Source organism: Neopsephotus bourkii, unplaced genomic scaffold (genome assembly GCF_033783945.1).
Source record: "Neopsephotus bourkii isolate Nb327-2 ecotype Australia unplaced genomic scaffold, CSIRO-AGI_Nbou_v1 NB_196, whole genome shotgun sequence".
Taxonomy (NCBI): domain Eukaryota; kingdom Metazoa; phylum Chordata; class Aves; order Psittaciformes; family Psittacidae; genus Neopsephotus; species Neopsephotus bourkii.
The window spans coordinates 9965970-9980824 of record NW_026900709.1 but is presented as its reverse complement, the minus strand read 5'-3'; the positions used below and the strand labels follow the sequence as shown (position 1 = coordinate 9980824).

The 14855-nt window shown below is 37.6% G+C and overlaps 1 protein-coding gene across 2 annotated transcripts; it reads left to right on the top strand.

Moving 5' to 3' along the window:
• The first annotated feature begins 301 nt into the window (after positions 1-301).
• On the top strand, positions 302-14654 carry RBM45 (RNA binding motif protein 45). 2 transcript variants are annotated; one of them, XM_061379686.1, is made up of 10 exons: positions 302-691; positions 2237-2359; positions 2487-2613; positions 4230-4340; positions 4676-4852; positions 5722-5851; positions 7134-7230; positions 7607-7770; positions 9027-9222; positions 13423-14654. In XM_061379686.1, exons 1-9 carry the CDS (start codon positions 413-415, stop codon positions 9217-9219), a joined length of 1401 nt encoding a protein of 466 aa, XP_061235670.1. In that variant the 5' UTR covers positions 302-412; the 3' UTR covers positions 9220-9222; positions 13423-14654. The 2 variants fall into 2 exon arrangements, with proteins under 2 accessions (XP_061235670.1, XP_061235660.1); XM_061379676.1 differs by having other exon boundaries at positions 7604-7770.
• The last annotated feature ends 201 nt before the right edge of the window (positions 14655-14855 follow it).

The following is a 14855-nucleotide window of genomic DNA, read 5'->3' as shown; positions in this document are numbered from 1 at the left end:
GCCCCAGCCCGAGCAGGGGGCTGGCCCTCTCATCTCCCCCGTTCGGTGGCTCTGCGACACCGTCGCGGCTGGGCGCTGCCGAGGAAGCGGGGAAAGGCCGTGAGTGCCTGTCCTCGGCACCAACCCTCGATTTGCTTCTGCTTATTCCTTCGCACCCGCCCGCTGCCTCTCCCGGGAGCAGCTGCCTAGCTCCTCCAGGAAGGACACGCCGCTGCTCCAGGAGGGCGGCTAAGAAACCCCACCCGCCGCAGGCGAGGCCGCCGCCGTAAACTAGGCCTTGGGGAGGCGGGAGAGGCGCGGCTAAAGCCGAGGAGGAGGAGGAAGCGGAAGAAGTTGTTTCCCCGGCGGAAAAGCGTTGCGGCCGTTCCCCGCCTGTTTCTGGGAAAAGCTGGCAGCCCCCAGCAGCCCCGCGATGGAGGAGAGCAGCGGTTGCCGCCTGTCCGCCGAGTGCCTGGACGAGCCGCCCAACAGCCGCGTGTTTGTGGTGCTGAGCAAGGACACCGGGGAGGCGCTGATTCGGGAGCGCTTCGCCCCCTTCGGGGACATCCAGAACATCTGGCTTCTGCGGGACAAGCGCACCAATGAGTCCCGCGGCATCGCCTTCATCAAGTACGCCCGCAGCTCGCAGGCCTGCCGGGCCATGGAGGAGATGCACGGCCGTAGTCTGGCCCCTGACACCAAGCCCATTAAGGTACCGCGCCGCCCGAATCCTTCTGGGCAGAGGGACCGGGGGTGGGCGACGGGGGCCTGGGAGGGCGCCCCCTTCCCAGCGTGCCGGCTTCGGAGGGCCGCAGGACTCGGCCCCTCTGTCCAAGCTTGCTGCTGGAATGTAGTGTTGGCGTACATGGGGAAATGGGAAGCCCCTCGGCGAGGAGCGGGCTGTGGGGACAGTGGTGGCGGATGCCTGGCTGAAGCTGTTCTCCTTGTTGGGAACAGGCAGCGAGCCGCCACCGAGCACGTCAGACCCGCTTCTGTGGTCTGCTTTCCGCGCGTAATGCTGGTGCGATGCCGTCGCCCTTCTGGGTCAGGTGCGGGGCGGGTTCGGGGTTTGCGGCCTTGGCGGTGCTCTTCAGGAGCTGCGGTGCGTCTCACCCTCGAATGCCGTTCCCACGCGGGGCGTAATCTGCCACAGGCCTGGAGAAAAGGCAGCACCCGGAAACTGTTTTGTTTGGTTGATTTAGCCTTGAGGAAGTCTCTGAAATACACCGGTGTATCTGAAGTGCTGCAAGCAAGATCGATGTGGGTGGATAGATACAACTGCCTTTACAAGGATATTTTATGTTGGTCTTGTAGCTTGTGTACAGTTTTTTCAAAGCAGTTATAGCGTGTTTGGGTTTTTTTTTTAATGGAACCCTGCCTCCTAGAATTATTTTCATATTCCCCAAGATATGAATAACTTTGAACAGTGAAAGAAGATCCCACATATTTCATCTTAAAATGCAGTCGAGTCAATAAATCTTTTCTGAAGAACTTGCTATTAGAAGCCAAAAAATCAGAGTTGTAATCCTTTCTCCCCTGTGTGACTATTAGAAAAGTAATTTAAGAGCTGTGTGAAACCAGTTGCTGCTTTTGCATAAGAGGCTTGCTTTGAATGTTGTTTGTATTTTCCTTATTCAGTTATTTTGTGTGGGTTTTTTCTGTTGTTTGCTTGGGTGGTTTGTTTTTTTTTTTTTTTTTTTTTGTTGGTTGGTTGGTTGTTTTTTCCTGGTTGTCTTCTGGTGTGTACATCTGAGGTGAAATTTGTTTCAGTAATTAAAAGTATTTTTTACAGTTACAGATGTGAAATTATGATCCTTCATAGAGCACTAGACCTGCAGACTTCAGCCCAGTTGAGCAGTGAGTTGCAGTGGCAAGGTTGTAATAAGTTGCTAGGCTTTTTTGTTTGTTTGCTTATTTTCTTAGGACTGCTGTACTAGGCCTGTTGCAGTAATACATTTTTTATTATCTCACATGTGATTGATGATACTGACATAGCTGCTGAATCAGGCTTTGGTATTCTTGATAATTCTGCATAATCCCCAGTGAGAAATCATGCTGGCCTTTGTGCTGTTCAGGAAACCATTTGCGGAGTATTATATCTGCTGATCTTTTGTCACAGATGCATCTGTGATCGGAGATAATCTCTTTTTTCCATGTTGGGAAAGCTAGATTTTGTGTAAGACGCAAAGTCTTATTTAAACAAGCTATTTTTCTTGCTTGCTTATATGTAATTATGTCTATGTAATTATTTCATTAGGTATTTATTGCGCAGTCAAGAGCTTCTGGAAGCCACCGAGATGTTGAGGATGAGGAGCTTACACGAATCTTTGTTATGATACCTAAATCCTATACAGAGGAAGATCTGCGAGAGAAGTTTAAGGTACTACTTTGCTATTTGTTAATTGCTTCTCTACATTGCCTTTGTCTTAAAATATCAGAAGGCTTAACAGATGGAGCTTAATGCATTTTCAAATGTTGTAAATTAATACGCTTTTTAATTGTTCTAGATGTATGGCGACATTGAGTATTGCAGCATTATTAAAAACAAGACTACTGGAGAAAGTAAAGGTTTGGGCTATGTGAGGTATTTAAAACCGTCGCAAGCTGCCCTAGCAATTGAAGAGTGTGATCGAAGTAAGAATCTGAATTCTTTCAAGTTTTTCACAATAAGCATGTATTGTCATTAATGTGTATTTAATTTTTAGTTTTGTTTGCAGGTAAATTATTTGATGTAAACTCATCTTAAGACACTTATATTGCAAATAAAAAGTAGCATTAACATTGGTTGAGAACATTGGTTGAGAACAGCCACTTGGTTACATTCTTGCAAGACCAAACCATAAGAAGGATCAGTGAAAGGAGTTTGGAAAATGGATACAGAGTTTTCTTTCATGCATTATTGGCCTATAATGTAGGCTTCATACACGGGAAAACCTCATTTTAATGTGTCCCTGGGAGTATGCATTTTAATCAATTGTATTTGATAAAAAATGAATTTGTGTATAAAATGTAGTCGATTATCCATGGAGATTCTGTTGTGATTCCATTTATTTAAGAACAAATTAATCCTAATAGGAGTTTGTGTTTTTGGTTTTCTTTGACATTTAATACCATGATTAATCTGTTACAGAATGAAAGACTTTGTGTGCATTATAACCAGCCATCTGTCATTTATGCTTTAGCACCAAAAAGGTGTTAATGAATTTTAGTGATTTTGGTGGAAGGCCACCAAGGTGATAAGGGGCTGAAGCACATGAATTATGACAAAGACAGGGGGAACTTATCCAGGAGAAACAAGGCTTTGGTAGAAACCTTACTGCAGCCTTCCAGCTCAACCTCCTGTTCAGTGTTTGCTTAATCAAAATATGCAGTGACTTGGCATGTGCATGTGTTTGCTCTCTCCTTTCCCCCCGAATATACATGGTTCCACATCATATATATCATAAATGGTTCTACAAAAGTTATATTTGTGGCAATTCTCATGTGGGACTATGAGTCTGAGGTTACTTAGCAGTTAAATTCTATTTCCTTCTTTGCTGTGACATTAAAATTGATTTGGTTGATAGCCTGAGAGTAATACCTATTTATTTTATAAAAACAAAACATAGATCAGTGCATATATACATAGACTGCTGTCTATGTATATAGTATATATACATAGTATATAACTGCTGTATAGTATAGTACATATACATAGTATATAACTGCTGTATAGTATAGTATATATACATAGTATATAACTGCTGTATAGTATAGTATATATACATAGTATATAACCACTGTTACAGTACCTAAGTTCAGGTGACTGCCTTTGGAGCATCTCTGAATCCTGGTAGGCATCGCAGAAGCTGAAGTTGGAAGGGACTTTGGAGGTCACCTTGCCTAATCCCTGTGCTCAGGCAGGGCCACTTGGACATCATGGTTGCTCAAGACCATGTCCAGACACCTTTTGAATATCTCCAAGGATGGAGGTTCCTCATCTCTGAGCAACCTCTGACAGTGCTCAGTCACACCAAGTAGGCTCTGTTGTACTTAACTTAGAATTAAGCTAGTTACATGCGGAAGTAGTTAACTTTGACACAATTATCATGGCAGATTTTGAGTTGCAGATTAGTTATTTTCCTAAAGTCAGTACTTACTGGGATTTCTGAATAATGTATTTCAAAATATACAGTACTTGGAGAATGTGGATCTGGTCAGGTAATTGAGATGTGCTAAAGTGTTGCTATATATGTGGTTGGTCCTTTCAGGCTACAGGGCCATTTTGGCTGAACCTAAAAATAAGTCGTCCGAGTCTCTTGAACACGATTATTATAGTAATAATACAAGGCAAGAGCCAAGAGGAAATCCACTTTCATTTTGTAAGTCACATTTTTTTACACTAGAAATGATTTGTATGGTCACAAAATGAGAATGCATTTTGCAATAAAGGAAGATAACTGAGGCTTGTGTCAGCTCTTATATAGTAAATTGGATGTTGGGGTTAGAAACGAGCCAGCCATTTCATTTCTGTATTTTTATGGTTTGCTCTAGTTGGTCACTTATTTTGTGACCTCTGTTGGAGAAATAAACATGTCACCTTTAGTATATAGTCGGCTTAAAAGGTGAATGAAAAGTATGTATGAAATGAAAGCATGCTAGTGTGATGACTCAAATTATTCATTTTTTATTTATTTATTAAATGTTGATTCTTGAGGTGGGCACCCAGAGTTCTGTTGCTTTGAAAAAGAGTGCAGAATTCAAGAGTCAGTCTCCAAACGTCTGTCAGTGGTATCACGGCTTCCCTTTATCCAAGAGCAGCTGTTTGCCCTCTTTGATCTAGTTCCAGGACTGGAATATTGTGATGTTCAGAGAGATCCTCATACCAACAGTGGTAAGTAAAAGTACAAAAATATCTTTCTGTTAAGACAATTCCTTTTAGTTGTACTTCAGTTCATTTGTATTGCAAGATACAGTATAGTTGTTGGAAAGAATGTTTTACGTATCAGTGGTTGCTACTATTGCTGATACATAATCCCAGAAGTTCAGTTTTGGTTGAACCCCTGTTTATAGAAAGCCTTCAATACCTTTGTTTTTGGATGGTAGAATCTCAAGAAGGACAGAATCAAACCCATGAGAAGTGCTTTTTGGTTACATTAAGTTAATAGGTTGGGGCCAAATAAATGGAGAAAATGTTTCAAAATATTAGATGTATAGTTTAAATGTTTTTCTAAACAGATCATTTGTTTTCCTCTTGAGAGAGGTGTGTGTCTGTGTAGAAACTGACATGAATAAACTGGATTAAATAAATCCAAAACAAATCATGTTTTGTCTTGGAAGGATAGTTTTTGTTTCGGTCTTATTGTTTTGCTGTTGTTGAGAAGAATGTGGAAGATATTTCTTTGCAAGAAACTTGAAATTAAATTGATTCACAGAATTAAAATGTAAAATTAATTGTTGATAGGATAATTGCATTTTAAAATGAAACTGTGTGCATTTGTCCCTAACTTGGGGTTAGGGAAGAAGAAAAGTTTTTGCTTGCATTGCTTTATTACCAGCTTTTCAAGTTAGCGTAAGTATAGGTGATTTATCACTGAAGTTTTCTTTATGAATGCTACTGATTAATGTAGTGTGTGGTAAAAGACTTACGAATTTTGTATCTTCCATGACTAATGTGCAGTTCAATCATATTGTGTTGTATGAGTGTAGTTTGTCCTTAAGATTTACAAATATCATACTGGAACTGTGTACACTGTATTTTAGGGTATGCTGTGATTCAGTACAGTACCGCTGCATCAGCTATATATGCCAAGTATAAATTACATGGGTTTGAGTATCCTCCTGGAAATCGATTAACTGTCCTTTTCCTAGACGATGGGAGTGATAGCTCAGAGTAAGTACCAATACATAGAGATACAAAGTTGTAAGTTGTGTTCTGGAGAGCAAAATTTAAAATAAATACACAGTTTTTCAACTTAAGAACCAACAGCAATGTCACTGTGATCCTGTTTCTTACTTACAGATAGTATTTTCTGAAATGTAGGTGGTTTTGTTTTGTTTCTTTGGTTTTGTCTTTTAATGATTTAGAATAAGCCCTTGAAACTTACCAGTTTTTGATAAAGATTAAACTATGTATTTTTAAGATAGATTGTAAAACCTTGTATTTTGCAAGAATTTTTATAAATGTCTGTAATATGTAACAAGGCTGGAATGTGTTTTTTTGAGGAGGCTTTTGCGTTGAAAACGAGATTCATGTGCTTGATCTCTTGTTCATGCTTGCAGTACTGGAAACAGTAGCCTTTTGAAGCACATATGTGGAGTAAAACTGTTGGGTGCTGAGGATCTATCAGATCTGTCGGAGCCAACTGTGTGGGCATAGTCATGTTTTACTTTGACTGTCTCTAATCTATTCCTGTGATTTGTATGCCCTTTAAAAGTTGGAGCAGCTTAGGTACACTCCTGCAGTGAATGTTTTGTCTGAGTTTCATCCTAAAGGAATCTAGTTTGTCAAACTTATTGTGCGATGTGAATGAGGACAGTAAGGAGGGACAATTGGGAGATTCACTTTAGAAGTACATGTCTAATCTGAACAAAAATAAACTATTTATTGCAACCTTCATTCTTCAGTAATTCCTACTATTTCATGGCCCTACAACATAGGCTGTGAACCTATGCAAAAAGGGCGATCTTATTCTGCATGAGAGGAAGGAAAGATCACTGGAAAATGAGTGCTGGAAGTAAACTTCCTGTGATAATATTCTGACTTATGAATTGTATCTCTGTACTTTTTATGGAAATAGGTGAAACTTTCCTGTCCCTTCTGCCTTTTAGGTACCTTTCACAAAACGTAGTGGGCTCTGCAGAGTGTGGGTTTTTTTTCTTTTGTTTCCCTCCCTTCTCCTCCCCCTAGCATTAAAAAAAGCAAGGAAGAGTTTTGTACCACTTTACGTAGAAGTGTGTGTTTTCAGGGAATTGCAGGTAGTGTGTATGCTTTCTAGTCATGTCTAGAGTCATGAAAGCCTGGTTTGACTTTTTTTTTCTCTTTATCTGGACGATTTTATAGATTTCCAGAAATACTTCTGGATGCGAATTAAAACTTGTTTTCTCTTGCTGAATTGAAGAGTACTGTAATTTAGCTCACTCTTTAAATAGTTTATTATAACTTCTGCTTGCAGCCTCATCAGAAAAATGGCAACACAGCTGGTAACAGCACATGTGTCATCAGTGTTGCGGAATAACAATGCCGTTGTTCAGCAATATAGGACACCTCCTGTAAGTTAATATAATCGATACTGTTCATATTCTTCTGAATTGCTGTAAGAAACTTCAGCTATGTCAGTACAGATCACTGCTCACAGTCTTCTGTAACTGTTTTAGATGCTACCTTTAAGGTGTACCTTTAGATGCTGCTGTTTAAGATGTGCCTTTTATTCCCTGTAAAGGTGTCTGACATCGCTTGGATTTATTGAGCAATTTAATGAAATAACCAAAGTAAAGAAATTGAGATCAGAACTGGTAGAGCCCACTTATGTCCTCTGATTTGGGAGAAAAAAAAGATTGTAATAGGGCAAAATAACTTCCCTGCTCCTCTTTGCCCCCTCCCCCATCAGTTAATTTATACTTGCATTTTTTCTACCTGTTTCAGCAGGCATTTGGGGGAACTTGTGGCTCACAGTTACTTCAGCCCCAAACAGATGCCATACTTCCACCACCCAAAAAAAAAGTTCCACCTGACACTTCTGTGAAGGAAAGGCTTTTCATACTTTTTCATCCCCATCCTTTACCTATAAATGTATTGGAGGATGTGTTCTGGTAAGAATCCGTTTACAAATAAGTCTTCTCTAACAAAAAAAACCACAAACATGAAAGTAAGTGTTGAAAGTAAAAAAGCTTTTCATCATGAAAACTTCCAGAAAAGAGTGCAGTGTTCAGTAAGTAATAAGTGATCAATAGGTAACAGTTGCTTTTTGAAACAGATGTGTAATGGAATTCATTGTGAAGCATAGATGCCATATTATCAGTACAGTAGCTTTATCATTGGTTAATAATATTAACTAATAATCTGAAGTAAACTGTCTCTTTATTTTTTTTTTTAACCAAAAAATGTAGTACTTTCAGTTCTCACAGCCTAATTTATTTGGCCTTTTATTGTACATATTTCTCTAAGGAATTTAAGTATTTTGATAAATTTCCATAGCAACTTAGTCCAGTAAGTATAGGGAGGTATTTTTTTCTGATCTATCCTGAGGCATTTTGATGATTTGCATCTTGACACTGTTACAGCTGTCCTTCTATGCTACCTCCCTACGAGGACCAAAGACTTCAGAGACAACTTTTGCCATCTTTAAAACAGATCCATAGTTTAACTGTTCACCAGTATTTTATATGATTTATTTTTAGTATGCTGTTGAAAAACAAGACATTTCCTTCTTCTAATAGCTGGCATTTTCAATAAATCTTGGTAAGCCAAAATATTTTTGAAGCACCATGTGAGGAAAAGAAAGAGGAAATTCCTGTCCAGGAATCTCCTGAGTACTTGGAAATCTGGGTTTTTCCATAACACTTCGGTGCTTGCTTTCTGAGTCATTTCACTGAGACTTTTTCTAAGATTAATCAGAACTGAGCAAGTTCGTTTAAATGAGAAGCAAGTTCAGCCTTTAAATTATCTTCTGCTTTGTGTACGTATGTTCTTGTTGTCTTGGTTTTGTGGAATTTTTTGAGTGCCATTTAGTCTTTGGGGAGTATGGTATTGATTAGCTTTATGTATTCTTTTAAATAAGTGAGAAATCACTGGTGTTTGTGGTTCTATTGTAATATTCCATAGAAAACACTGCCTATGAAATTTAGGTTTTATTTCTATTCCTGGCTGTAATTCTAGGGAAAGGAATATGAAAACTGGGAGGACTGGAAGAAGGCAGCACAAGAAAATATAGCATACGTATGAGAATATAGTTTTTGCAGCCACGAAATCATGCATACTTCAGATTGGTTAATAGGTATTTATGCTGCAGGAAAACCTGTAAAACCTGTAAATTATCTTTTCTTTCCTTCTTCTTTCCCGCACCCAGTCGTTTTGGACAGTTGATAAAAGTTTACCTTGTGGCTGGAAAAAATGTGGGCTATGCAAAATTTGCAGACAGAGCAAGTGCCAGTGATGCCATAACTGCATTACATGGGAAGATTGTGAATGGTGTCAGGCTTAAAGTAAGGTTGGCAGACTCGCCTTCAGAAGAATCTAACAAACGTCAGAGAACTTACTGAGAGGTGAGTAACAGTCTGAGCTGTTAATTAAACTGAAGTTCAGTTATTTGAAATAGTGATAGGTAAAGTATTCTGAAGCTAGATATGAACTTGTAATGATAAACTTTATATCTATTTTTAGCTAACAGCTTGAAATTTAATTTGTGATATGTATGAATACATATATGTATATATGGAGGTGTGTATGCTTACATATGCACATGTACACTTTATTTTAGTAAAAGTCTATTTTTATAATCTTTAAACAAATATGAACCAGTGGATTAACATCAATCTAGATGTTCATAGAAATACTTTCTGTACATAAGAGTATCAGTTAACACTGGGAAAAAAAATAAACAATAGAACTGAGCACAGCTTGTATGTGTCTTTCTTTCATTAAAGAAATGCTGTTACACTGGTGTTGGATAAAGATGCAGAGTTCAGCCCTTGAAGGGCAGAGTAGGAAAAGGGTAGATAAAAAAAGGACATGGGAAGGTTGCCAGGGGAAAATGAAGGTTTTGGATATTTGAGGCATCTGGATTCTCAGAAATCAGGTGTAGCTAGAATATGTGTTAGTGAAGAAAATACTGCCGAGCTTCTTGTGGAGGGATTGAGGTTATGTTTAAAATAATAGTTTGAGAAATTACTGATTGATGCTTATGGCCTGTGAAAGCTGGCTGAGCTCCTACAGAGGTTTTATAGACTTCAGGGACCAAAATTCGCGTTGTTCTTTAAAACTTTGGTTTGATACAAATAATGTTTAAATAATAATAATAATTAAAAAAAAAATAGAACTATTACCAAAAGAGAAATATAGTTGGGGGAGGAAAGGCTGAGCCCTGTTTTCTACAAAATAACTCCCAAATATTACTGTACCTTCCAAATAATTTCATTAGCCATATTATCTTTTCAAGGGATGTGCAGTTTTGATTTAACTCACTCCAAAAACATCACATGAAATCCTTACTCTCCTGGCATCAGTATTTTCCTTCTAAGCTTTATTCCTTGGATCTTTCTCTGTGCAGATACTCCTTATGATCCAGGACTTGCAAAGATCTGCAAAGATTTTGCCCAGAGTGTGTTTATCATGTTGTTAATTTGATAAGCAGCAGTTGCTAAAGCTGGCCTTAGTCTTACATACAACTTGCTTTAAAAAAAATGGTTTTCTAGAATTCTTTTTCTGAACTGAATTGTAGCTAAAACTAATCTGAAACTTTTTTTTTTCCATCATCAGCTCTGGTGAATGCAGTCTTAAGTAACTTGTACACATGTTCTTACCTTTATACAGAGGTTTTATTTGTTTCTAATGTGACTTGCTTCCAATAATAAAAGGCCAGCTTCTTTGTCACTACCAGGGAAAACTGATGTAAAGTGTAACGTAATGTCTGGTCTGCCTTGACCAGTTGTTACTAGAAAAGTGTAGATGCAATATGCATTCAAAACTAGAAAGGTGATTTATCCTCACTTATTCTTTCTTTGGTTTTAAGAAAGATAAGAGTGAGAAGACTGGGAGGTTCTCTTGTCAGCATAAACAATGTTTTATTTTTCTTTTTTGAATTCACACGTGTGTGCACACATACGCAAGAACCCATTTTTCTAGCGCGATTTTTTTTTTTTTTTTGGAGAAGATTTTTCAGAGTCTCCAGGTGACAAAAGTTGCAGTTGGTCCAAAATTGGGCTTTCAAAAGGCTAAGACTTACATTATGTTTCAAATAATGTATATATACCTATTACTGACTAATTAGAAATCTGAACTCCCTTATAAGGTAAGGGTAAGATGTACCTATTTGCTCTTGTGCCATTTTCCCTAATTAGAGAACTGGAGAAATAAGGTTGTATTTCAAGAGCAGTCTGCAAAACTACAGCAGAGCACTTTATCCTTTCCTAGGTTGTTGCATTTCTGTAAACTTTTAAATTATAAGGAGTACTACTTTTAGTTCGTTCAAAAGCAGACGTCCCAGATCTCTTTTGGACAGATTACTTGTAATTCTGGTACAAATGACTGCTGAGTATTTCCCCTCTGGTTAGCCTTTCATCTGCTATCTCTGTACAGTAACACAGGTAGAAGAGCTTTCTAAATTTACTGTGTTATATCTTGTTACATCCTGTACATAAAGTTCCCAATTCTGAGTCTCTACCAGGTTGTCTTAGGATCTATTTCTTCTTAGAATAGAAAGACAAAATTACTTGATCTCTTTTTGTCTTTTAGCCAGTTTCTCAAATTCAGATGAAATGGTCCTTAAAAAGAAAGATTCCATCGTGCTCCTTTTCAAAGGGCTTGTGTGGCTCTACGTTGGACTGGCAGACAGTCCAGTTTTGATGTAGTTTAGAGGCTTATGTTTTGCTTTCAGTTAAAAGCTTTAAATTGTGCGTGTGAAGGGGGATGGAATTCTCTCTATCTCTGAAATAGTACCTGTGAGTTTTCACTTAAGGAAGTCATTGCCTCTTAAAAAAACCAGGAAAATCCTTTCTTAAGTCCTGTAGTATTGCTTGCCCTTTATCTCTAACAAGGTGCCTGGATTTCTGCAGTAGTCCTTTCTGTAGAAGGTTCTCTAATTAAAATCCATGATAAGGTCTGTGAAAACAGTAAAATCTATATGAGAATAAATTCAATTGACTAATTTTTAAATTGAAATATTTATAATTTCAGTGCAGCTTTTATCTGAATTTTTTATTTCCCCCATATTTTCTCTTATGTAAATAATCTTTTTAATATAATTTATAAAATGTTTCTTAAATATTTTATGGTAATGGTATATTACTGATAATACTCTTGTAATGTAAACTTCTGATCATAACAGTCTCATCTTACAATAACCTGCGTTTATCAGGAGAATTTTAATACATGTTTGTTAATTCTAATTCTAAACTAATCTATCTAATAAATTTTGCGTGCTCTGGCTCTCCTGCATGTCAATGAAACTTCAGTTGTTTATATGAGTAGTTAAAAGTAGCAGAGATATGATGGAAATACAGACCAATAACAGTCTTCTAACTACTTTTAACTTCTAATGTAATTTTTTTTGAGGGGTGAGGTTGTCCCCTCATGCTAAGTAAGTATTTGTAGTTGAAATAAGAATTCTAAATAATCTTGTTTGAGTTAGTATAGGCTTGAGAAGACAGCTGCATTGTCTATTTCTAGGCAGTTGCTAAAAGCAGAAGCTATCTTAGTGTTCTTGGTGTTGACCAGCTTGTGCTTTCTACTCAGGTTTTTGCATTGCTTTGAGTATTTAGGAAAACCTCACTGCATTGTCTTGTGCCTGTTGTGTAAATTATATCACTGTAATAGAAGAGGAAGGAAAAAAATGGTAACTGCCAGAAGAATATATTGTGGAATTCTGATTTACCTCTTTATTACAACTTAATAGTTCTATTTAAATACCCCTCCCCTCCCAAAAGCAGACAAAACAATAAACAAACAACAACAAAAAAACCCAAACCCCACCCCAAAGCTTTCAAATAGTCCTTAGAAAGCAGAGCTTCTAATTTAGCACTACATTAGAAATGCAAAACACAGATTGTCTAGGGCAGGATTCTGTGGCTGTCTATAGTCATTGCTAATTGACTTTAACACACAGCAGATGGATTCATTGCCTTTTTCCCCTTCTGATAATGTTTGGTACTGAAAATTTTATTCTGTCATGAAATACTTTTTTGTTGTCTTTTATTATCCCTGTTCCGAAAAAGTCCTGTATCACTGATTTGATTTGCATTCTTTTTTTTTTCTCTTTTTTTAGCTAAACCTTTATTGAAATCCTGAAGTTTAACATGTACACCTATAATGATTTACTTATGTCCAAAACTGTTTCAAAAAAGTAATTCTGTCATAGTTGAAATATACTCCAGAATTAAAAGATATATTTTTATGAATATAAAAATATATTTATATATTATATTTGTTATAGTAATTTGTTGCATATGTCTTATATATTTGTTATATATGTATATTATATAATTTGTTATTATAATGTATTTGTTAATTCAAAATAATTTTGAATTACCAGCATACTGCAGGAAAGTTGCTGGCTTTCACATACTGCTAAGCAAAGTAGGTGCCTGTTTAAAAGCTAGAGAAGCATATATAAAATGTTCATATTATTCTTCTAAAGATATTAAAAGTCTTATATGCTGTAACATTTATGTTTTATAGTGATGTAGTGTAAAATAAAAACAGGTATGTTGCTTTTTGATACTATTTTTGTACTTGTGTTTTTTCTGCAGAAACTAAATAATGACATGACCCCCAGCTAGCTGACTGACTGACTGAAAACGTGACTAGACATGGTTCCTGTGGACAGTTGGACAGTGACAGCTTTTTTGTTTTGTTTCTTAGTTGATTTCTGTCTCTATATGTGTGGTACTTCCTGATATTGAATATGAAAACATGCAGTTCTGAAAACTATCTAGGCTTTAAAAATTGTAAGCTGGTGGTTGTTCTTGTACTAGCCTATAATCTTGTATTACAGAAATATTTCTCTTTTGTTTATAACTGAATTCCTCCTATAAGATGGAAATTGCAATGAATGGAGTCAGCATTTTGTGGCTTGACTGGTTAGTAATTCAGATAACTGTTAGAAGACATTTTAACAGCCTCAAGCTGCACCGGCAGAGGTTTAGATTAGATATTAGGAAAAATTTCTTCACAGAGAGGGTGATCAGACATCGGAACAGGCTGCCCAGGGCAGTGGCGGAATCACTGTCCCTGGAAGTGTTCAAAAACCATGCAAATGAGGCCCTCAGTGATACAGTTTAATGATGGTCTTGTCAGTCCTGGAGTAAAGGTTGGACTTGATGATCTTGGAGGTCTTTTCCAGCCTACTCGATTCTATGAAAGCATTCCTCATGACTCAGATGGCATCAAAACGTGAAGTACAGCAGTAAATTCAAAGAACATAACTGTTTCAAAAAACTGAAGCCTGCTAGTGAACCTGACAGCATTAAGCTAAATTTAAGAAAATAGCTGTAATCAAGGAAAAAATTCAAATATGTTCTTAAATATTTTGTTGATTTGGGCCAAAAGTATTTATTATGCTTTGCATGCTGTTAATGAAAAGGACATTTGAGTGTGGGTCAGACTTCCAGAACTGCTTGCATATATCCTTTATTATTCTGAGGTCTTCTTATCACAGCTGTACAGAAAGTATAGAGTCCAGGGGTGTGTTTTTGTTTTGAGGGGTTGGGTTTGGTTTTCTTTTGTCACCAGCTTTTTTGCTTTTCTTTTTTTAAGAAGCTTTCAGTACATACGCTGTTTATGTAAGGATTGGGCCATTCAATATTTTGGCAGGATGAAGAGGATTTCAGCATTGAGGAAGCGTAAATGAAGGTTGCTCGAATAAGTATTTGCACAGATAACTTTCAAATGCCAAACACTTTTCTCTGTATTCCTAAATACTACTTGTTGAATTAAAAATATCCTGATTATTAAAATAATTTATATGGTTAAAATTGATAAATTCTAGTTGAATGCATACTAGTAGATAAGCATGCTCTTGGGTACATCCTGCTTCCCAGCATCTCCTGTCCTCGTTCTTTGATCATTGGTGTGGTGAGAGTGGAGCATCCTGCAACGTCCTCTGGCTCCGAGTACCTCCAGAAGGATTTCCTTCCAAGAAATCCCCAGCTGGCAGGAAGACAAGGTTTGCCAGCAGTGTTAG